Genomic DNA, 24,989 nt, shown 5'->3' on the forward strand with positions numbered 1-24,989 from the left:
AAGTATTGGGATGCCTGCCATTATATGCACACAACCTTTAATAGCATCCGAGTTTGAATCCGTAGGGTTCAATATTGAGCTGGCCCACCCTATGCAGCTCTAACAACTTCAACTCTTCTGGGAAGGCCGTTCACAAGGTTTAGGAGTGTGTCTATGGGAATGTTTGACCATTCTTCCAGAAGCGCATTTGTGAGATCAGGCCGAGAAGGCCTGGCTCACAGTCTCCACTCTAATTTATCCCAAAGGTGTTCTATCGGGTTGTGTGCAGCCAGTCAAGTTCCTCCACCCAAACTCACTCATTCGTATCTTTATGGACCTTGCTTTGTGCACTGGTGTGCAGTTATGTTGGAAAAGTAAGGGGCCATCCCCAAACTGTTCCCACAAAGTTGGGAGCATAAAATTGTCAAACATTTCTTAGTATGCTGATGCCTTAATGGTTCTCTTCACTGGAACCAAGGGGCCAAGCCCAACCCCTGAAAAACAACCCCACACCATAATCCCCCCCTACACCAAATTATTAGGACCAGTGCACAAATCAAGGTCCATAAAGACCTGGATGAGCGAGTTTGGGGTGGAGAAACTTGACTGGCTTGACCTCAACCCGATAGAACACCTTTGGGATGAATTAGAGTGGAGACTGCGAGCTAGGCCTTCTCGCCCACATCAGTGCCTGACGTCACAAATGACAAAATGACTCTTCCGAGAAGAGTTGAAGCTGTTATAGCTGCAAAGGGTGGGCCAAGTTACCATTGAACCCTACGGACTAGGATGTCATTAAAGTTCATGTGTATGTAAGGGCAGGTGTCCCAATACTTTTGGTAATATAGTGAATGTATTGAGCAAATATGGCTGCCAAAATGTACAATTATAAATACAAAAAGTACACAAAGAAGCAAGTTTCAATATAAAACACACACTAACAAAATCACATTCACAGACGATCAAAAAAAAAAAAAAAACAGACCCCCTTCAAACACTCACATACCACATATTCCATTTTATCAACATCACCTGAAAAGGGAGGATTGCATTCAAACATTGTGCTGTACTTCATATATTGGGTGGGCTCGGTTTTAAGCCATGTTGTAATAATCAGAACAAAATTTGGAATGTCATTAAAATATTTCTGGAAGGTCGATTCATCTTTCATTGGCTACAGTGAAATATCAAGATGATTTGCATACAAAGCGTAGGATGATTGACCTACAGGGTTTATGCACTTGATATCTATAAAGTGGATATTATTTCCTTGTTAATATATTGTGGTTTACCTTTGTACTTGGGTTGCATATTTAATATCAGGTCATGTATAATTAATGAGATGCATCTTTAAACATAGAGATTTTTTTATATGCTTGAAAAAGGTCCAAGTCACCGATTAAAACACCGGGCTTACTATGTATTTTATCTCTGACTCTTCTCTAGAGTACTACATTACCATATACCTTCAGGTCGTTTGCTGGATTTACCCACAAATGTGGTCAAAGAGGGGGAAGCCAAATTGTAGAAATAAGCCACATTTTTAAAATGTTGTACCCATTACCCAACCCTGCTGAGTGAGGGACACAATCACAAATAGGTTTTGGCAAATATAAGCCTACACATGTACAATAAGCCTGTGCATATACAGTATATATGTACATATTTACAAAGATAACCTTACCTTCATATGTCCCAACTTCAAGTAGAGTTCCACTCTGTTCAAGAGCCAAAAACTCTGGTACAGTCAGAAACTGGTAGTCCACGCCAGGGATCTCCCCTTCTCTAGGCGTACGTGTTGTGCCTACGGAAATATAATTCAATCAGTTAGCAAAAGTTTGCCTGCATGCAAGTTTTATTACACAAAAATAAAAAGACAGCAAACACAAGCTGGATGATAACCAACATAGCCTGGGTACAGAAAGCTGAAGAAGTCACAAGAACGTGTAAGAAGAATTAAAGCTTGTTCACACCACAACACGAGTTATAATGTTTGTTAAATTAACATACGACTTGTTGTGTTGGAGTTGGAAAAAGGATCACCCCCTTATGTTAATATTTTGTTGCACCGCATGTTGCTTTAATTACAGCCTTTAGTCTTTTGGGATATGTCGCCATTAACTTTGCACATGTAGACTTTGCAATATTTGTCCACTCTTCTTTACAGAGTTGCTCAAGTTCAGTTAAATTTGATGGTGACCATTTGTAGACTGCAGTCTTCAAGTCATTCCACAGATTGGCAATGTGGTTAAAATCTGGGCTCTGACTGGGCTATGCAAGGACATTCACCTTTTTCTCCTTCAACGACCGTGTGGACATTTTTGCTGTATGCTTTGGGTCATTGTCATGTTGGAAGGTAAACCTTGTTTCTATTGACAACTTTTTGACAGATGGCAGCAGATTTTCCTCAAGAATTTGATGGCACTTTCCCCCATCCATTTTTCTTCTATCCTGACAAGTGTTCCACTCTCTGCTGCAGAGAAACACCCCCCCCCCCCACCCATAACAGGATATTACCCCCTTCATGCTTTACTGTATGAATGGTGTTATTTGGGTGTCCATCAGACATATCTTTGGTGTTGAGACCAAGTAATTAAATTTTAGTCTCATCTGACCATCTTAAACGCACATTGAAGATTCTGAGGTCACATGGAAAAGGGTGTTATATGGTCAGATAAGACAAAAATGTCATTATTTGGCCTCAATAACAGTAAATACAGCTGGACAAAAAAAAAAAAAAAAAAACCGTCCTCATTTTAGGCTGCAAAGAAAAAAAAAGTAATTATTTTAAAAGGGGGGTTATTTTTTTTATATACCCACTGTATGCTATACAACTTGAGATGTGAAGACTGTGGCACAGTGGCGAGTACGGTTACCATCTTGCAATCACTTTTCTCAAAAATTATAATTTTTTTTAAATAAAGTAACACCAAGATGTCTTAAAAACATATCGCTTTGCACAGTTTCTAAAGATTTTAATCACATGAACCTAAAGACTCCAGATTCGCAATATCAAAACCAGAATTCACAAATTTGTCAGAATACTGTGGATTCTACAAGGTCAAATGGTGCATAATGTTTATGTGATGCACGCTCCATAATGTCAAAAAAGGTTTTGGCGTTAGGGTTAACACCGCTCATACATGAAATGTTACAACTAGGATATTTTGTTCCCTTTGTGATAGGTTTCCGTTATGTCTGCACGTTGTCTCCTTACACAGGCCATGCCGAGACCAATTCTTCAGTGGTGCCAACAACATTCCAGATACAAAAATAACCACTGATGACCAACAGAAGTTAGGTATATCGATCAAAATTATTTTGAAACTCTGGAGACTCTAAATGACCCTTTACAAAGGTAATCAATATCATAATTTTTTTTTTAATACAGGTCCATTACAATCCATAAGATGTTCCCTACTATTCAAATGCAACTCATCAATCAGTCCAAAGGTAGAGTGGTATAAGGTGCAAAAACAAATGCTTGCAAAAACAAAAATCAAATCATGTTTACAGAATCTTCATTAAATCTTCAAAAAAATTGGCCAATACATGGCTTAGATTTTATTGATCAACATGTCAAATGTATATGAACTTGTTGCTCCTACCTAGCTGCCAATTCGTCACTGGCATCGGCTTATCTCAGCTTATTCGGTCAATGTTTTAATGTTTGCTGGAATTGCTGACAATTGTTTTCACACACACAAGGCCCTTTCCACAAAGCTTTAACAGCAGGATAGAGGTATTTAAAAAAAAAAAAAGAACATTATTTTTAGCCAAGAATCCTTAGAAACACCAGTAAAAAGACAAAAATAAAAAGAGCCTCATGGACGGTCAGACAGTTGTTACAACTGCAGTTGAACTGTATATATCTTAGATCGTAAGCTCTAACGAGCAGGGCCCTCCAATTTCTTTTGTACTAAATTGTACTGTAAAGTCTACCTTTGTTTTGTAAAGTGCTGTGCAAACTGTTGGCGCTATATAAATCCTGTATAATATTAATAATAATAATAATATATAGTGCGGTCTCTGAGCACCTTCACTCTAAAAAACACTGTGTGCATACTAGAGTCAGAGAATGTGGTCTCAGATGATACAACATCTGTTCTAGGACAGACAACCAAAGGGAGGGGACAAAGGCACCAGCTGTCAGCTTCCTGCAACACTCTCTAGTGATATTGCCCTCAGCTAGAGAACATTAGCTCCGTCCCTGTGACACACACTGCTCGGATACTGTCTTGAGTGCAAGTGATGAGAAATCTAACACTCTTCGACATTTGTCAAGGACACTAGAAAAGCTTGTTTGGAAAAAGTCTCATGTAGGTGAAGAACAACAATGTGATTTGTCCTGGCTGCTTGAGGGAAGGTGGGAATTTTCTATCCATGTAAAATCAAAAAGAAACTTGCTATGTACACCCACGATGGCAAGAAAACTAAACATGGCAGTCCCCCTATATATCAGAACTTTCGGTTTCTTCCCTCCTCCCATAATGATTTTACAGCCAAACAGTTAAATAAATGGCCTAACCCATTTGGGAATTTTTAGGGAATTCCAACTCAAGAGTGAGGTTTGTCACCTTGATCTATGCTGCACCAAAGTCACGAACCTAAACAAGTTTGGAGAAGAAACGTTCAGACATCTGGGGAATGCTGCTGCTAGACTCATCCACTATACAGGCAGTCCCCGAGTTACGAACGGCCACTTGTGCTCCACGCTGGTCCTGGATAGCTTTCGAGAACCTCCGGACACATCCCACACTGCCGTACAACGCCCCAGATAACATAACAAGTACCCGGGAGAATCCAACATCGATGCACAGGCGGCAGTTACACTTATGGACACTTACGAATGCAGTGTTCCGACCGGAAGTTACACTTACAAATGCAGTGTTGCGACTTACGAACAACTTCGACTTATGAACAAACCTACAGTCCTTATTGTGTTTGTAACTCGGGGACTGCTTGTACCAACTTGCTCAATGTCCACCAACCCCCTTCTGCCAGTCCCTTCACTGGCTTCCAATCCCCCAATGTATAAATCTCAAAATACTAATGTCATACAAAGCCATCCACAACTCTGCCCCCAGCTATATGCTCAACTTCACCCCAAAATGTTACCCAAACCATCCTATTCACTCCTTCTAAGACCTCTCTAACCTCCTCATCACTTTCTTCCCATAATTGCCTACCGAACGTCTCCAGAGTTTCTCCCTTCCCCTGAAACTCCCTACCATGATCTGTCCAGCTATCTCCTACTGCAGGGGTAGGCAACCTCGGCGCTCCAGCTGTGGTTAAACTACAAATCCCATCATGCCTCTGCCTCTAGGAGTCATGCCTGAAATTGTCAGGGTCTTGCAATGTCTCATGGGACTTGTAGTTTCCAAACAGCTGGAAGGTCGAGGTTGCCTACCCATGTCCTACTGTGTTTACCTTTAGGCGACCCATGAAAATGCATCTCCTCAGGAAAGCGCTAATAAGCTATACTTTTATTTTCTTCATCAGCGCATTCTACACAGTTGCTACCGTCGGTAACACTTGCACCTCCATTTAAAAATTCTAAGTTCTTAATGAGCAGGGCCCTCTGAACCCCCATGTATTCACTTGTATTGTAACTGTATTAGCTGCCTTTATTTTGTAAAGAACTGCACAAACTGTTGGCACTATATAAATCCTGTAAAATAAATAAGAATAATTCACCAGATGCAGGTTTGTTCCAGGTTAGTGACTCTAGATAGGGAAGCAAAAAGTTGGAATTTATTGACTTTTAGACATTACAAGGTGCCTACACATTAAAGAAAGGTTGCCCAACCCTGTTATTTATGGCCAGGTCAATGACCACTGCTACGTACTGTATATTTGTAGGCCCCTCACTGAAGCACCCTTTGTCTTAATTGCAAGGGAAACATGAACTGAAGGGATAGACCTTACAATCCAATCATCATTATTGCCCCTGTGACCTTCACATGTTCAAGCATGCAAATTCAGCCAATGAACACATGGATAGTCACCATATAATGTTTATAGGCAGCTATAGGTATGATCCACAGATTTCAGTTACAGTAGGGTCTGTGCAGAACAGATGGGAATCAGTGGGTGTTGCAGGGATTTCATGGGTTATCACTGCATCACTGGTACCTTATCTATTCCTTTGTCCACATTATCTGATAAAACTCCACAGTCCACATTCTGGTAATAACTGCTCTGGATCTAAGCAAATATTTAAAGTATCATTAGAAAGAGGCAGAGGAGACAGAGGGAAAAAGGTGGTGTGAAGTCAGCTACCCCCCTTTCCTTTACACACACGGTCTCCTGAATAGAGTGACAAGCTGGACACACGCTCAGCAGATGGGCGAATCAAAGAGTTTCTCTAAGCCGTCTGGATGTGTACAATGATTACAGGCTCCACTTAAAACAAACCCACAATGTTTGCTTTCAAAGCAAAATACACTTTGCATACAAAAGGGATTTTTTTTTCATCACAAACGACAATTGAAGTTTTAAGTCTCAGCAATTATTAATTTTAAAAAAATGATTTTATATTGAAAATTTGCAGCAAATTTGGATCATAAGCCTCACAGCCATATATTACTCAATTCAAATATTGATTACAACTGGGTCTAATGTACTTTCATCAAGGGGCAAGATGTTCAGGATGATCTAGGGTCATTGTTTCCATTTTGTATCCCCCTTCCATGGTCTGACTTAAATAATGGTTGGGTTCTTTATGGACTGGTGACCATAGCAGTTACCCACAGAGAACAATTGCCAAATTAAGCAATAGACACCTGAATGATAAAGAAAGACTCCCATCTTGATCACAACTGGATAACAGCATTGAAGTGCCTACAAACCCGTGGCATTTATCATTAAGGAGGAACTGTCACCAGGTTACTCATTTAAACAATGATCTTTTAATAAGATGATATGTGAATTTAAAGTATTTTAAACATGGGCTAAATAAAAGCTATCAGACTGATGCTGGGTGCTGCCATCTTGGATGTCATTTCAGTAGTCCCAGCAGACTCAGAGCAGTGATTTAACCGACACTCTATAGCAGACATTCTCAACCAGGGTTCTGTGGCATCCTATGGCTCCCCCGAAGGTTGCTAAGGGATCCTTGAGCTGTGACCGATTGACCTCCCATATGATGGTCGTTGCATAGTCCTGGAGTCAACACACTTTGGTAGAACCAGCTGCATGAAGTCTATGATCTTTTTTGGCTGTCCATAGAGGTTACATTCTGACCACCACTCTAAAGCCTGGTACACATTATCATTTATTTATTTTCGTTCAACCCAGCAGGTTGAACGAAAAAAACAAAAACGGACTGCTCATGTCAGAGCCACTGTACTATCAATCCAATGTTAGTACATCAATCTCCCCTGCTGAGCTATTTTTTTCTGAAAGGGGAATGCCCCCTGCCCTCCGCCATAACACTTTGGTCAGCAGTGCTTTTAGCCACACTGATAGGGAGCCGGTCAGCTACTTGTTTTCCGGGATGCTTGTCCAAAATGATGGCTTTTGTCAAACTGGCTGCAATACATGGGCCGAATGTCAGAGGTTTTTATTGAACCAGCCAATGTTGCCCCGGCATTCAGTCCGTGTGTACAAGGCCTAGGGGGGGCAATATTCTCACTGACCACCAATGAGCTTATTTTAGCAAGAAACCTCAAATAATCTTTGATCTCATAACTATGGGGCACCTGCAGGCACTCCAGAGCAAAACAATTTCTCCATTGATAAAAGAATTCTGACAAAATAATAAACCACTCAACGTGATCAGCCTTTTAAGCAGAAGGACCTGACTTCAACCAGGTCTGCCTGTCCTTACAAGTCCTAGAAAAATGCAGCCATCTTTATTTATTTTTGAACAGCTAACAAACAGAACAGTCTTTTTCGTACTCTAATTATGTTTACAGGCAAACCTAAAATACACTCTGGGATCAACCGACAAGATTTACAACACCTAATCTTCGCATCTTGTTTATTCATATTTAGATATTAGTTACTGTTCATCCTTAGAGTCTAAAAAGTATTAAATGACTACACATTATCATCTACGGTCTGAAGAAAGGCTGTTCCACATGAGCAAGTCCGGAATAGGAAGAGGCGCTGTGGAAGCTATTACATAATTGCCAACATTACTGGAAACTTGGGGGATGCTTGAGGATGCTTTTCTGCAATATGAAAAAAGGCTTCCTCCTGCTTGCCAGGATATTCTTCAAGACATGGTATGGCACGGGACATATTGCACAAAATGTAGGGTCCTTTCTGCAAAAATTGAGACATTGGCAACCATGTTACAAATCACTTTTTTTATTTAAAAAAATAAGACAACAGTAAAGTTAGACCAATTTTATTTTAATATTGTTACGCCGAGTAAATTAATAACCAACATGTCATGCTATAAAGCAAAGGGGATCATTGGGGGGGGGGGGGGAATCATTTTCATGGCTTCACACACTACCCACTAAAGGGAAGCTAAACTTAAGGTGATGGAAAATGTATTCTTCCTCTGGCACCATTGATGGGGGACTGTTCCTCCCACTAATACCAATGATGGGACACTATTTCTCCCACTAATACCAATGATGGGGCTCCATTCCTCCTCCTAACGACGTGGGTGCTTTCTGTGTTATTATTTTCTACACCCACTGACCGCCAAGCCTAAGACATTATCTATTCCCACTGGCCACAGTCTGGCCTCCCTTAAGTCGGAAGGACAGTAAACTGCCCCTTTGTTAAAGTTTGGAGACCCCTGGCATAGACCAAAAGCAAGCAAATAAGATATGTTCAATGTTAGGATTTATATAACAACACTTAAAAACAAACCTGCTAAGCAGGTTGAGTCTTTTTATAGAAGGGCATTTTTTAAGTCCTTTACCAAATATTTGTCCTCTCTTCCTGCTTTTTCGAGACAAGCAAAATTAAATCTGCCCAAGTGAACACAGACTCAAAAAATAAACCGATAAACCAATTGAATTTCATTCTTCCCTACTCTCTACAAAGATGGGACTTTTTTTTTATATGCATACATTTTTAACGACCCACTCACACTTGTGCATTGTGGCCACACATGCTAAAACACATGCTTTAACCCACATTGCAATGCACCAGTACTACAGGTGGTTGCACCAATTGTAAATGCACCCCAACACATTGTACAATAGAGCACAACACATTACAACATATAAACCATGCATTGTGGTTTATGATGCATTTTATAAAAAGGCCATGCACTTTTATTCATAAGTCATGAAGTGTTAACACAATGCACATTAATGCGCCCTAACACATGGGCATTAATGAACCGCAATAAAAAGCTTTAGTGCTGTTAAGGAAATTTGTAAACTCTTTAGTATATGCTGATGGTTTGCCTATGTATTAAACACTGCACTAATAATATGTTCATTATATGTTTGCATTCTTTCGAGTCCTGATTACAATTAGCCTGCCTATGTTACGCCCCTTGTTACCATACAAGTACAATTGTAATAATAACGTGATACCTATATAATCATGTGCATAAAAACCTTCATTTGCGTCAAATAAAACAGAACAGTTATTTTGGAAAGATGCTGAGTGTACCTTTTGTCTCTGTTACCTACTGCAGTAGTTATTATTAAATTGGAATCACTAATCAATATGAAGATAGGAGTTGCTCATCTATAAAAATTTCCAGAACAGTCCTAAATCATTCCTTTACACTCCCATGAGCAAATGTTCATCCTCAATCTACTGCTTACAGCACAGATACAGCCTAAATTAGGAACCTATTTACCTATTACAGGCCGACACAGCCGGCTCTCTGAAACAGACTGCACAGCGAAGTTTGTAGCTTTAACCAACAGTGCTTGGATGCTGCTAGACTGCAATGAGACGCATAAGGAAGCAAAGAAGACAAGAAAATCAAGACATGATCACCCTAACTATACAAGACTATGGTGAGATGCGATGCAAACCAGTGTCTTATCTGCTTCCTAGCAACAGCCTGTCACATGATAGCACAGGAAATGGATAAAGCCCTGTACACCATTGCTGGCAGAATTATGACCGATAAAATTAGCGCTACCTACTACACCTCCAGCTTCAGCTAACAGTGCCGTGTTATGCGATGACCTGCTGAGAGGCAGATGGACACACCACACCACATTGACACCTAGCATTGCCAGGGACTCGAGGCAGGAGAAGAAAGGCCTACAAGACTCCCATCAGCAATGCTAGTTCTACAACTAGACATCTTGCTAGCAGTTGGCCAGTGGCAGCCTCCAGAACTGGGTTGCAGCTGTAGTTGCAAAGAAAAGAGAATATATTTCCTTTGTAAACTGCACCCCAAGCAAACAGCATATACAAGATTAAATTACATACATGGTAGCGGTTTTACCTGCAAAAGCATTCGTATTTCTGTCCATATAGATCTAAGATTTACACAGCCCTGACATACAGCAAAGTCAGGCTGGTGACCTGCATGTTCTCTGTTGCAAATCAGCTTGGCCACCCCATGTCCTGTGATTAGGCTGGGAAGGAGCAAAAGCTGCTCCCCCCTCTCAGCATGTTCCTTGACAGCACATGTGCATGCAGCACACTCGATTGGCTTACTAGTGCTGCCCCTCCCAGTTTAATTTCTGACGTACAAGAGGCTAATACCAAGACAAATTTAGGTACTAGCTGTATTTAAAAATACATTTGATTTTTTTTTTATTAATATTTAAAATGCATTTTTTTTTATTTGTTTTATATATATATATCTGCTTGGAGATCAGTTTTACACTGAAACGAAAGGGTAAAAGCATGGGAATCAAAGACTTGACCCTGTTCACACAAAGTGATTTGTTGTGCATTTCCAGACATATAACACCACTCGACAAGAAGATTTCCACTTTATTCTCTGGGGACCCTTCATATCGGAGAGATGTGCTGTTGCTTTATCGTGCCAAAGTATAGGTGCTTCAATGGGAGTGCTGAAAAATGTGCATTTGTGTGCCTAAAAACCAGCCTCTTACTTCTAGTAACCTGCTTTCCACTGCCACAAAGAAACCGAAACTCAAGCGTGAGCCTAGCCTTGAAGCAGTATTATCTATTATATTAATTTGTAGATGTGATGGCTGCATTCGTTTTCTTATTTAGACTTTCATTCTTCTATTTTTACCTGGTGATTCAGCCAGTAAGACAATTTTTCAAAAGTACAAGCTCTCTTGCAGACATATCAATTTCCAGAGTTTATTATTACTATACAGGGTTTATATAGCACCGACAGTTTGTGCAGCACTTTACAACATGGGGGCAAACAGTACAGTTACAATACAATTCAATACAGGAGGCATCTGAGGGCCCTACAGTCTAGAAGGGAGGGTCAAGTGTAACAAAAGGTACCAGCTGTGGGGGATGATCAGATGGAGAAAATGAAAATAAAGTTGTTAGGTGTGGGTAGGATAGGCTTCTCTGAAGAGGAGGGTTTTCAGGGATCGTCTAAAAGCTAATAGAGTAGGAGAGAATCGGACAGATTGGGGTAAGGAGTTTTATAGGACTGGAGAGGCACTGGAGAAGTCCTGGAGGCGAGCATGAGAGGAAAACGAATGCAGCCATCACATTTAAAGTTTGGAAAGCTGCAATATACTACATTTTTGGTTTTGGGTTTAATATTGCTTTAAAGCAGACCTTCACAAATAAAGACAACTCAGTATCATACTAATTCTCCTTCTTCCCAGTAACAGAATCAGGCCTATTTTTTATTTTTTTTGTAGGGGATGAAGGTGGACGAGTACTCTTTTCTGCAAGTTGTTGCTCCCATTTTCTCATTTTTCACATAGGCAAGGATGATGTAGCCCCCAGCTTGCCTGCAACTTTCTGGAATAATGCCACACATCCCAGGAGGCTTCCATTCAGTCTTCCTGCAGGCTGGGATCTCGCACAGCAAGGGGCTATCTGTGAGCAACCAGAAAGTGACAGTTACCTTCCAAATGCAAGATGGCGTAAATGAAAAACAGAAATCCTATGAAGAATCAGGTGTGAGGTAGATAGCGCTAGACTTCATACGCATGTATAATATGCGTTTTTGAAAAGTCAGCAGCTACAGTCACTGTAGCTGCTGACTGTTAGTTTTGTAAAGTCCGGGTGAAGTTCTTCTATATAGGGAGCCACTTTCAACGACATATAAATTAAAGATGCAGGTTTCAGGGTTGCCATCCCCTTGTTACAGATCCAAAAACAAGCATTAGTATAATCATTCTACACAAGAGACTAACTGGATATATCAGCCAAGATCAACATGGTGGCCATGCAAACCATCTAAAAACAAGTCAGTAATATTAGATTTCATAGTAACACGCATGCATTACATGACGCCAACATGAAGCAAGTCAAACCTCAATGCATGTCAGAGGCTTTAAAAACACCAGAAACTAACATGGCCCCACAGATTTTTCCTTCCTATATTTTAAGCTAAACCACCCAATATGCACAAAACAAAAAAAAGAAAATTGGCAACAATGGTCTTTAGTTAATTTACTCTTCTGGGTTCTACTTTCTCAGCTGCTTAATTTCACGCACCAAAACAAGTATCACATTCACAAACAATCATTTTTTCTTTCAACAAACATCTCAAAACAGGAACGTCAAATGTCAAAAAGGTAAACCTAACACTCAGACTTTTTGCCTTTTGGGCTTCGAGATCGGGTGGAATGTAATGTGGGTGGCCACTTACAAATACAACTTCAACAAAAACACACTACACGTATATGTCAACAAACTGCTAAAAAACACCTCACTCACCGACTATCTGATCTGCGGCAAGTAATCCGATACGATGAACAGACATCTGAAATGTTTCTTGTCACAAGTGTTAGTGATGAGGAAGACCTGACCTGGACATTTGGAGACCCGTTTTACAGAAACAAGTGATATCTTGATCATTCGTAGCCTGGAAATATTTCCACTGTGCGATTATCTATACCTGTGGTAACTGTGGCCCTTTGCTTGCCTATACCCACTCCTTAGGGGAACCATTCCTCCTGATACAAGATACAATATACTATTCCTCACACTGATACCAACAATGGGGCAATATTCCTCCCGCTTACACCAACGATGGTACACTGTTCCTCCCTCTAATGCTAAAGATGCACTGTTTACTCCCAGTGACTATAGTACAGTAGAAAGTTTAGAGACCCCCGATCTTTACCAATTGACCAAAGATATTATGATATACGTGAAATCCAAGAAAAGACAGATTGGGCAGCCAACAGTTCAGGAACACAACACTGGTATACTCCGAATCTCTCAACATCTGGATGAACATTATCCAGTGTAAACGTGCCCAAAATGTATCAGTTTCTAGCCCGATTGACAGCAATCTCATGTTTGAGGTTCCACAAAGTAGTCTTGAATGTGCAGGCAACCCAAGAATTAAAAGTTATTTAAAACAGTCACTGAAATATTTTGAAACATGGCTTCTTGTCTCTAAATCGTGAAAATAATTACCAACTACAACAGGTGTGTCCAACCTGCAGCCCAAGATGGCTATGATTGCAGCACATCACAAAATCATAAACTTACTTAAAGGGGTTGTAAAAGCTTTGTGTTTTTTCACCTTAATGCATCCTATGCATTAAGATGAAAAAACATCCGATGCTTACAAGCCCCCCAGCCCCCCGTTTACTTACCTGAGCCCTTCGAAAGTCCTGCGCCATGAACGCGCTGGTTTCTCGGCCCGGCTTTCTTGGCTCTTCATTGGGTGATTGATAGCAGTGCAGCCATTGGCTGTCAATCAACTTAATGACGTGGCGCACCGGGGTCGGGGCCGAGTGATACACTTGGCGGCTATGGCCACCGACTGTATCAGAAGGGGCTGTACCGAAGGGGGTTAGCTCTTGCGGGGAGTAGCCGAGACAGCGGCCGAGGGACCCCAGAAGACAAGGATCGGGGCCACTCTGTGCAAAATTACACTTAAACACATGCAGCCAAAGAACATTTTTGACTTTGATGAGTGTTATCTCTCCAAAGAAAAATATCCCACTCTTCACAATCACACCTTATTCATGTCATCAGTTTTCAGCAGCACCTACATTTGTAAGCAACTATTTTCAAGGATGAAGCACACCAAGGGTACAATTAGAAAAAAAAAATCTGATGATCAACATGAGAATTGCTACTCCATCCATTGAACCAGATATTGATGCATTAGTATCAAACATTGCACTAGATTTATGTTGCCCTCTTTTACTTTTATAATATAAAATATTACAAAATAACTATTATTAGGTACCTACGATTTTTTGGGATTGAGCAAAACATCTGAAGGCAAAGGACAATCCTAGACTATACCTCCAGTTACACAGACACTGAAGAATCCATGACCATAAAAAAGGCAAGTTAATGTAGAAGTCAACCTAAAAAAAATGTTTTAAGTTCGGTTTGATTCTCTGTAAAGCCTCGTACACACGATCGGACTTCCATAAGACTTTTCCATGGATTTTGGTCCAATGGGAGTTGGCCACGAACTTGTTCTGCATACAGACGGCCCAACATACACCAAACTACGTGTTTTTTCAGCTCTTTACCACCACCCTTTGGGCAACTTCTGCTATTGTTGTCTAATGTTTATCATTGGTTCCCAGCATCCGTGTTTGTACTTCCCGGCATTCCCCTTTACATCAGTCTATAGGATTTCCCCTTACAGTGCAAGAGGGAACTCTGTGGAAGCTGATGTGAAGGGGAACTCTGGTGTAATGGGCAATGCTGTAGACCCTGATGTAAGTGGGAACTCAGATGTAAAGGGGAACGCAGTGGATTCTGATATAAGGTAGTCTCTGGTCCCCAGAACCCCCATTTATATCAGAGTTGCCCTTTAGATCATGATCTGCAGCATTCCCCATAATTTTAGAATTTCCCTGCACTGTAAGGGGGAACCCTGCAGACTCTAATGTAAGGAGGAACTCTGTGCTGCCTCGGTTATATCAACCTGACCTTTATGTAAATGAAGAAATATGGTTTTTGACTTTTGTTTAACTTCAACACATTTCTAATAGCACTAGCTACAGGTTTATAGTTAAAATATTTTAGGTATTTTTTTGCAGTGTCAGGAGAAAATCTTGGGTGAATTCCCACACTTTTTTCCCAGGACTCGACCCCTGAGTATAATCACATAAATCTCCATATATCAATTTCTATATGGGTGAAGAAACTTAAATATACAGCCTGAGAATGGCATTAGTAGCTTTGAATATAGTAGTCAGTAAATTGGAACTTTTGTTATACAAAGCAAACAGCTTAATATAAGCTTAATATAAATTATCAATGCATAAAAGCTTGTATAGTTTTGAAATGTAAATGGGATCAGCCCATGTTTGTTCATTACAAATGCAGGCTATGCTTCCTTCTTACTATGGTACAGTGGTTTTTAGAATTGCAGTGGGATTAGAGGAACAAAACAACGCATTTGGGTTGATTTTTTTAAAGAATATAAAAAGGCTGTTCATTTAGTAGACGCAACCTGGAAGCGTTCTTGTCAAAGAGACCAGTATTTAATGGACAAACAACAGTAACATACACCATCAATGTGCTTTGTGGCATCAAATGCACTGCTGAGACCTGGGAAGTCCTTGGAAAGTAACTTTTCGCCACATGCACTAAGCTACATGCAAGTTCCTTGCAAAGTAAAAATGCTCTACTGCTTCGATGCCTAGGCTGGAGGTCGCTAAAGATTACATTTTTTAATAAAGACAAACAAGAAGTTATTATTTTAATCCAGGTCATCATGTAATTTGGTAATGCTAACATACTGTTCATGTGTTTCAATAGTAGGTTCACATTTTACCAATGGTAGTTTAGATGTTAAAGTATATAGCTTTAAAATGGGATACATAGGTACAGAAGTCAAAGAAACACAATATTTAGCTATAATTTCATATGCCTATTGTTTGAGATATAAAGTTTGGCAGAAGTACTATTCCACGCCAGTCTCTGACCATTACCAAAAGCCTTTATCACCTACACCAGCCTTCAGTATAGTAAGGACACTAGGCTAATTTTTGCAGGTGACACAGTTCAAGCCAACACGCCTACAAGAAAGGTGCAGGGCCGTCTTAAAAGCATCATGGGCCCCTGGGCAAAGTAATGCTATGGGGCTCCTACCAGCTTGCCCCAATTTACACACCTACTTTCAAGAAATAAAGTATAAATAGTTGATAGAATTAAACATATGGGGCTAGATTCAGGTAGGGGCGCGCATAGTTACGGCGGCGCAGCGTATACGGCGGCGCAGCGTATATAGATTTACATAAAACACGCCCCCCCCTTCCACATTTGAATTACGCGCGCTTACGCAACTTACGGAGCAAGTGCTTTGTGAATACTGCACTTGCTCCTGTAAGTTGCGTAGGCGTAGCGTAAATACCTGGAGATACGCCGCCGTAAATGCTTGCTGAATCTAGCCCATATTCATTAGTACTTTCAATAAAATCAATTTTACAAAAGGAAAACATTCCATATATCAAAGACTAGTCAACACAAAAGGGCACAGTACAGGAAGGAATGCATAATGGCACAGTACAGGGGGGGGGGTCAGGAGGGCACAATACTGGGATTAGGAGGGCACAGTATAGGTTACAGGACACAACCATATCAGGACAGTTTAGTAAAAAGCATGACTGTCCCAGTAAATCTGGGACAGTTGGCAAGTATGATGTATGATGTTGACAAGTATCATGTACCTGGGGCCCCTGGGCAGTGCCCAGGAGTGCCCTTGCATCAAGATGGCCCTGCCAGAAAATCCATAGTGCAGTGGAGAAGAAAATAATATTTGTTTGTTCTTCAAAAGCTTGAATAAAAAAAAAAAAACATTAAAAGCACATAAAATGTTATTAAAAACATTTACTGTCGATTTTTGGTCAACTGGAGCTTTCCATCAATTTTCAGTGGCCAAACCCTCTGACCTCCATTAACAGGAATTTTATTGGTCACTCACAAACAACAGTGTTCAATGAATCCCAAACGAGCCATTTCCCCGCGATATGATTCGTATTTGTTATTTTGGAGAGCTTTTAAAACATCACAGTGGGGGTCTTGAATAAGCCACTGAGCATATTGTAATTTATATGGAAAAGATTTGAGGTTTACGATGGCGTTGATTATTGCACGCGTTCATCTTTGCTACTGCAAGCTTGACATTCAGGCTCCTAATGACATACCAACAACGTAGCTGTGCAATGCATTGTCTTCTGTATTATAACATAATAAGGTTTTATTACCAATCATCCTTTAAAAGAAATGTTATTACAGAAAGGTCCTGGAAAGTGAAAATAAGATTTACAAATCCATTGACAATTTGCAATTACAGCGACGCTGCTGTATTATTTTAATGAGTATCTTTGACTCTCCCTCTCTCATGCTTTGATTTAGCCGAGATGTGCGATATCTTTCGTACCATACACTGAAAATCCAGTGTTGGAACAATTCCATGATCACAGTGCTCACACACACATCCTATTTTATTTAGCTGCGTAGAACACCAACAAATACCTGATGTCCGGTATGGGTTGGATTTGCAGCCCTTATCACAGTGATTGCAATGAGGTCACCGCTATAGCTCTGAAAGCAGTATAGCAAGTCAGTATTGCACCCAACATTTACAAGTCCCACTAATTTCTGCTCATTGGCAGAGCCAGAAAAGCTGGTCAATACTGATTAAACAAAAAAATGGCCCGCTAGTGCCAGGTTATTAGGGTAAACAATAGTGACTGGACTTTATAACCCATTCCATTAGCTGTTCCACCTAATAGCAGCTGTTGGTCAATGTGCAGTCATGAGATTATCTCTTGGTCCAGCTGGTAACCTCATGCCTAAATAGAGGTTTAGATCCAATATATGAGGTAGTAGTGGGTAAGTGTAACACGTAATTCTCTAGTTGGGAATGCCGTGTAAAATCTACATAAAAACAGAATGCAATAATTAGCAAATCTTATCATCCCATATTTTATATATACTGTATAGGAACTTCTGTTTCATTGCAGGTAAATAATGGATTCCATGCAGAAGCAACAAGCTGTCTTTCATAGGCGTGCGCAAGCGGTGTGCCTGGGCACACACTAATCCTGGGGTTAGCAACCTGTCAATGGTGGGCAGGTGACAGGTAAACCACAGCCATGACTAAGCACTGATGGCAGTGCGAAATGCGTAGGATGTTTTCCACCCTTTGTTACTTGTAGTGAATTTTCCATCCACTGTTTTTTAAAAATAAAGACAACCTAAGTTTTTTTTTGGAGGTGCGGCTGTCCATCTTTTTAGCCTCTACATTTCACAACCCTTCCTTGCTGACCCTCAGAACCTGGACAGGAGAGGTGGTGGGGGTGGAATTTAGTGGAACCGATTTGTATTTTCCTCCTGCAGCAACTGAAAGTAGGCTTCTCCTCCTCTCCCTTTTGTCAAAATTCAGCTGCCACAGGAGGAAAATATAGGGGATCAGTACCAATATATGCCACCCCCCCTCCTTTCCCTGTTCCTCTTTCTTCTGTTGCACGAGTCTCCCACCCCCCCTTCCTCCCATGGTTTCAGGATGGAGAGCAGGAAGGAAAGCAGGTAAATATATCAAACGCATGTGTGTTGAAGCTTTGGGGTGCACACCCTAATGCAATAGGCTGTCATTGAGTTCTTGACAAAGGAGAGGTGCAAGACTTTCTGACATCCACAGAAGGCTACAGAATGTTGACAGAGATAACACTACGGGCTGGTGCAATGCCTTATCATTGATGACTCTTGTCAATGGTGTCATCTCAAACATTCTGTAGCCTTCTGTGAATGTTGGACAGCCTGCATCACTTCTTCCTCAAGGACTCTATGACAGCATGTGGATTCTGCTTGGAATTCACTATTTACCCACAATAAAAAGGAAGAAGAGTTACTATAGAGCAGTCTTTTTCAACCAGGGTGCCTTCAGGGGTGCCATGGCAAAACGTCTAAAATAGCCCAAAATTTGTATACAAACCAGCAGTTGGATTAAGTCTTTTTAGTTGCACTATTACAACCTTCCAGAAGCAACCAATTATGTCATTGATTGATATAGAGGACATCGGGTGCCTGCACAGCATCCTAGTTTGCCCTTCTATGTTAGTTCCGAGGTCACATTAGCTGAGTGAGGAGGGGAAACAGAGGTACAGTAGAAGAGAAACATTATAATACTAGTCAGTACCAGTGTGTAAAGGGGTATTTGCTTTGGCTAAAAATAAAACAACTCTAATGTTGTGTGTCCTACCTGTGTGGATGTTGCTGCATTATGTAAAACTATTAGTTTATTTTTTTTTACATTTTAGAATTGTTCATAATTTTAAAGGGTGCCTTGTCTGAAAGAAGGTTGGAAGACAATGCTATAGAGCAGGGGGCAGATCCACAGACATCTGCGGCGGGCGCAGCGTATCTAAGATACGCTACGCCGCTGTAACTTACTTTTGTTTGGTTTGAATCCTCAACGAATTTGCGCCGTAAGTTACGGCGGTGTAGTATATCTCTTGCGGCGTAAGGGCGCGGAATTCAAATGGATCCAATGGGGGTGTGTTTTATGTTAATACGTCGTGACCCGACGTAAACAATGTTTTTTTGGAACTGCGCATGCGCCGTCCCTGGGGGTATCCCAGTGTGCATGCTCGAAATTAAACCGGAACCCGCCAATGCTTACGACGGTGACGTCATTCTACGCAAATTCCTATTCGCGAACGACTTACGCAAACGACGTAAAAAATAAAAAATTGTATGCAGGAAGGACGGCCATACTTAACATTGAGTACGCCTCAGTATAGCAGCTTTAACTATACGCCGGAAAAAGCCGAACGCAAACGACGAAAAAAAAAGCGACGGGGCGACGTACGTTCGTGGTTCGCCGTAAATAGCTCATTTGCATACTCAACGCGGATTTCGACGGAAACGCCACCTAGCGGCCGCCGAAAAATTGCATCTAAGATCCGAAGGCGTACGCCGGCGTAATTTCTTTGTGGATCTGCCCCCTGGAGTCCTCAAACTGCGGCCCACCGAGGACATTTATCCGACCCACCGGGTGTTTTTGCCGCCGCTGCCTGTCCATTACTTTTTTTTTTCAACATAAGAGACGGACGGTTCGGCAGCCTGCCTATCATTGGTGGAAGGGGCTGGCTGAAGCGTTGGATCATGGGAATTGTAGTCCAGCTGCAATCAAGCTCCTGGCGGTTGGAGGAACTGAACAGTGCAGCCGGACTACAACTCCCACCTTCCAGGACTCAGAGGCAGCCAGGGCATGTGGGAGGGGCCGGCTGGACGTGACTTGCACGGTGAATTGTGGGCAGTGAACGTCGGGCACTGGCTCGTGGGAGAGAGAGAGGAGATGTGACAGAGCATCACAGAACAGCCATTTTGTGGATACAATTTACCAAATCGAACTGACTGAACGGCAGAATTGTGACTCTCTGAAAGACGCATTCAAGTCAAGCAGCCTTCCTAATTTCTATGCATCTCTCCCCTCTAAGACATATACTAATCTCAGGAACCATGCACTCAAAATGGCGACCATCTTTGGCAGCACTTATGTCTGTGAACAGACTTTTTCCAGAATGAAACATCTGAAATCTCCAACCAGATCTAGACTAACTGATGCTGGCAAGTTTGTTGATTTAACTTTACTTGTTCTTCATTTTAAATATTGTATTTGTTCCCGGTTTGTTTTTTCACTTCAAAATAAGATATGTGCCGTGTGTATAGGAATTTGTTCATAGTTTTTTTTTTTTTAACTATAGTCTGGCCCTCAAACGGTCAGTGAACTGGCCCCCCGTTTAAAAAGTTTGAGGACCCCTACTATAGAGGAATAGCAACTCTACCAACATTTAAAATGTAAATGAACTATGTAAGGTAGTTAAAAAAAAATATACACACGCACGTTTCATGTTTCTTTCTGCAATGAGTGCTGCAAGGCCCGGTCTAGCCACCTGTCAACCCGGACAGATGTGTCAAACAATATTGTTTTTAGACAGACTAGCCTCTAAGATTTCACTGGCTGGGAGCACACTGCTTCCTGCACAGCATTCTCACTACCGTCCAACCTCCTGTTCTGCACAGTGTATATGCCATCAAGAAGAAGTCTGGTCTGAACAGAAACATTTCAATAGTTTATAAAGTTAGACCTTTTTTTGGTATGAGAATGCAGTAAAGACTAAGACAGAGCTAGTCAAATACTTTGTTTGATGTTATTTGTCCAGGTTCACTGTATAGCGTGGAAAAGATAAAGTGGTTGTTAACCCACCAAGATAAAGTTACAGTATTCTGTTTATTCATGTAAAAAGCTCCTGTGTCTGTGCCTTATAAAAAATAATGCTGCTATATACCTGTTTACAGAGCGGCGATTGGCACTCACATGACCTGCTGCCTCTCTTCTCTCTCGGCCTGATAGCTGCAGTGGGCAGGGCCAAGGATACCCCCCTGACGTCAGTCAGGAGGGGAGGAGGAGAGAGGTGGAGGGCCACAAGAGCACCGATCGGTGCTCTGTAAACAGGTATATACTGTAGCCGCATTATTTTTTATAAGGCACAGACACAGGAGCACTTTACATGTATACACAGAGGATACTGTAAAAAATGTACAGTAATTTGAGCAGCAGAAGGGGAGGGGGCAGGCAAGGACACGGAGCAGACAGGCAGGGCAGGACAGAAAAGAGCTGCGGATGATGGAGGCACGGAAACTGACCACAGTGTTAGGGTTCAGCAGCCGTGATAAACAGTGGTCAGTTTACAGGGGGAGGGCAGAAACTGGCAGGATCAGCCAGGTATTTCAGGTGTTACAGGGGGCCAAATGACACCGCACAATGCTTTAAAGTAACTCTTTAAGGGCTCATTCACACGACGGGCCGTTCGGGTCAGCCTGTCACGGACCTGAACGGCCGCTCTATGCATCTCTATGGAGCGTCGGATGTCAGCGGAGACATGTCCACTAACATCCGACCCGATCCGATCTGCTAAAAACAGACGTATGGGGGCCACGTCCTCATTCGTCCATGCGGATCGGATAAGATCTGATGAAAATGGACATGCTTTCCGTTTTTATCAGATCGCTCCATAGGAGGACAGCGGTGCCCGACAAGCCCCTCCCCGCTCAGTGAGCAGAGAGGAGTTTGTCATCTGTCGGCTCAGCGGAGATCTGCGGACAGATCTCCCGCTGAGCTGACGGGAGCAGGCGGACTCCGTAGCGACGGAGTCCGCCTGTGTGAATGAGGCCTAAGTCTCATTGAACTGGACTTCTATTATGTTGAAGGATGTTTCTCTACTTAACCAAGATAAGATAAACAAATAGGATAAAGATGCCACAATATTTTTTTAAATTAGAGCACAATTGCGCCACTGCGATCTGAGCTGAAAATTCGGACTCCCCTCATTCCCCCCGCACCCTTCTCAGACAGATCACAGGTCCCAGAAGACTACAGGACCATTCAAAATGTTGAATTCCTTCATAAGTGATGGCAAAACAGCAAGTTAGGCAGGCTCCTAAAACTGCCCTTCCCAGCCCTGAAATGTACACAGCTTTGTCACACAGCCCAGCCTTAGCTAGCAGGGTAAATGACCAGAATCCTCTCAGCTGTAGTTAGGTAACAGTTACAGGTCTTGTCCCTCTTTGAGCTTGTAACCAGACAGTAAAAAGAGAAGAGGCACACCGAGAAACTCATCTCTCTGTCACTCTGCTCTCTCCTCCTATCAGCATTTTCTTGTTAGTACATGATTACATTGTTAGTACATGAGCACTGCAGAATAACTGGTTGGCTTATTGTGCTGCTTCCTCCACTCCCCGTCTGAACTCTGCTGTATAGGGACTGCAAAGGGCCAACAACAAGTCAAATTTATTGCTTGCATTAAAAAATTCATTTATTACATTCTTAATGAATACAGAGGCACATTCATATCTTCCCGGAGTTTGGTTTTAATAGAATAGCAGCTGGGAAGCAAGTTACTGTAAAAGAGCTCTACATGTCTATAAGACTTAGCAGGTGTTATATGTTGCTAATAATGAATTCTATAAAGGAACAGTGCCACATCAATTACTGTTCAACAAACAAAATAGCAAAATAGACAACTGTCGTGTCCTGAAGTTTGAATGGTTATAGAAAATGAAACCTTTGAATACATCCAGCCTATTTTCCTTAAAGTAAACCTGTCATGTGAAAAAATGGTTGCCATTGCTTACTTCTTTCCGAAAATGCCATTAGGGTACCAATTGCATGGGTGGTACTCGCTGGTTCTATACTTTCCAAACCACTGACTTAAAACTAATAGAAATTAGGAAAGCCAAAGAAAAAATACAAGTTACATACTTGGTAAGGATGAATAAAGACACCAGTCCTTCCAGTTCAACCTGTGGAGGTGTGTGTGTCCATAATCATTTCCTGTATCCCTGTATACTGTGCTCGCTAAAATACACGTCCAAGAGTTTTTTTTAAACTATCAATACTTCCTGCTGACACCGATTGTGGAAGTGAATTACACATCCTTACCACCTTGACAGTGAAAAACCCCCTACGTAGCTTAAAGGAGCTTCGCGCGCGCAAGACGCTTTCCCCGACTTAGTTGGGGTAGGCAGTACACTTTGGTGGGGGTGGGTCAGCCACACCGTGTGACCTTTGACCTCTGGGAACCCGCCTTCTGACCTTTGGGGGAGGTCCCTGTTCCAAGTCCTGAGTCCTAGCCATATTCTTCAATGGGAAACCTTAACCCCCTGACCCTAACCCTGACCCCGAACCCTACCCCTTTTTGCTGAAATGACTGTTTACAGGGTATAGAGACATAATAGTTAACTGATTCCTTTTAAAAATGATTACAAATAGATAAAAATCAATCATATAATGTGCCTGCAGTTTAGTTTAGTTTTTAAACTAGTTTCATGTTTCTGTGAAGTACAGAGACACACAGAACAAAAACAAACAAACACAGGGCAGTGTTTGCTTTTAAAATGAATCGGATTGGTTCTGAGGAGTTTTAGACACACAGTAATCACACCTTCTTGATCATGGACCACAGTGAGAAGCTCGCATGAGTTTTTTCATAAGGAGCCAGACAAGCAGGAGCCAGACAAGCAGGAAGTGTGGAGATCAGAGAAGGATTACAGCTACTTCAAAGCTAAAACGAACAATGAGGACATGAAACCAGGACTGCAGTAAGGTAAAGGAAGCTATTTAGCTAAAAAAATGTTTTCCTTTAGTGACCCTTTAAGGTTAAACTGCTGCTCCTCCAGGTTCATTGAGTGGCTCTGTGTCTTCTTACACTCCCTGGGACTAAATAGTTTATTCCCTATGCCAGAATCTGCATTCAGGTATTTTTATATTGCCATCATACAGTGGGTAAAATATTTATTTGATCCCCTGCAGATTTCGTAAGTTTGCAGACTTACAAAGAAATGAAGGTCTATAATTTTTATCATAGGTGTATTTTAAATGAGAGACAGAATATTAACCAACAATCCACAAAAACACCTAAAACAAATGCTATAAATTAAAGTGGGAGTTCACCTGAAAAAAATGTTTTAACATTAGATTGATGCTCATTTTGTCAAAGGGAATCGGGTAGTTTTTTTTTTTAAATCGAAGCAGTACTTACCATTTTAGAGAGCGATCTTCTTCTGGGCGTTCCTACTTGAATGACAGGTATCCGACTGGCTTCTGACGGTCGCATACATCGCGTCACGAGTAGCCGAAAGAAGACGAACGTCGGTGCGGCTCTATACGGCGCCTGCGCACCGACGTTCGGCTACTTTTGGAAAATCGTGACGCGATAGATGCGGCCGTCGGAAGTCTGTCAATCAAGTAGGAATGCCCAGTCCCGCAGCCCATACCCGGAAGCGGCGGAGAAGATGCATCTCTAAAACGGTAAGTACAGCTTAGATTGTAAAAAAAACACCCGATTCCCCTTGGCAAAACGAGCCTCAATCTAATGTTAAAAAAAAGGTTTTTGGGTGAACCTCCACTTTAAGTTGCAGTTCAGGAAGTAAAATAAGTATTTGATCACCAAGCAAAACAT

The 24,989-nt window shown here is 41.5% G+C and overlaps 1 protein-coding gene across 10 annotated transcripts in view; it reads right to left on the reverse strand.

Moving 5' to 3' along the window:
- MAGI1 (membrane associated guanylate kinase, WW and PDZ domain containing 1) overlaps positions 1-24,989 on the reverse strand; it is a 693,886-nt gene that overhangs the window by 213,593 nt on the left and 455,304 nt on the right. For all 10 annotated transcript variants that reach the window (XM_040359187.1, XM_040359189.1, XM_040359182.1 and 7 more), the window contains exon 3: positions 1,664-1,783. In XM_040359187.1, coding sequence (XP_040215121.1) covers positions 1,664-1,783 — 120 coding nt within the window. The remainder of the gene's footprint in view (positions 1-1,663; positions 1,784-24,989) is intronic.

This window comes from Rana temporaria, chromosome 7 (genome assembly GCF_905171775.1).
Source record: "Rana temporaria chromosome 7, aRanTem1.1, whole genome shotgun sequence".
Lineage (NCBI taxonomy): Eukaryota > Metazoa > Chordata > Amphibia > Anura > Ranidae > Rana > Rana temporaria.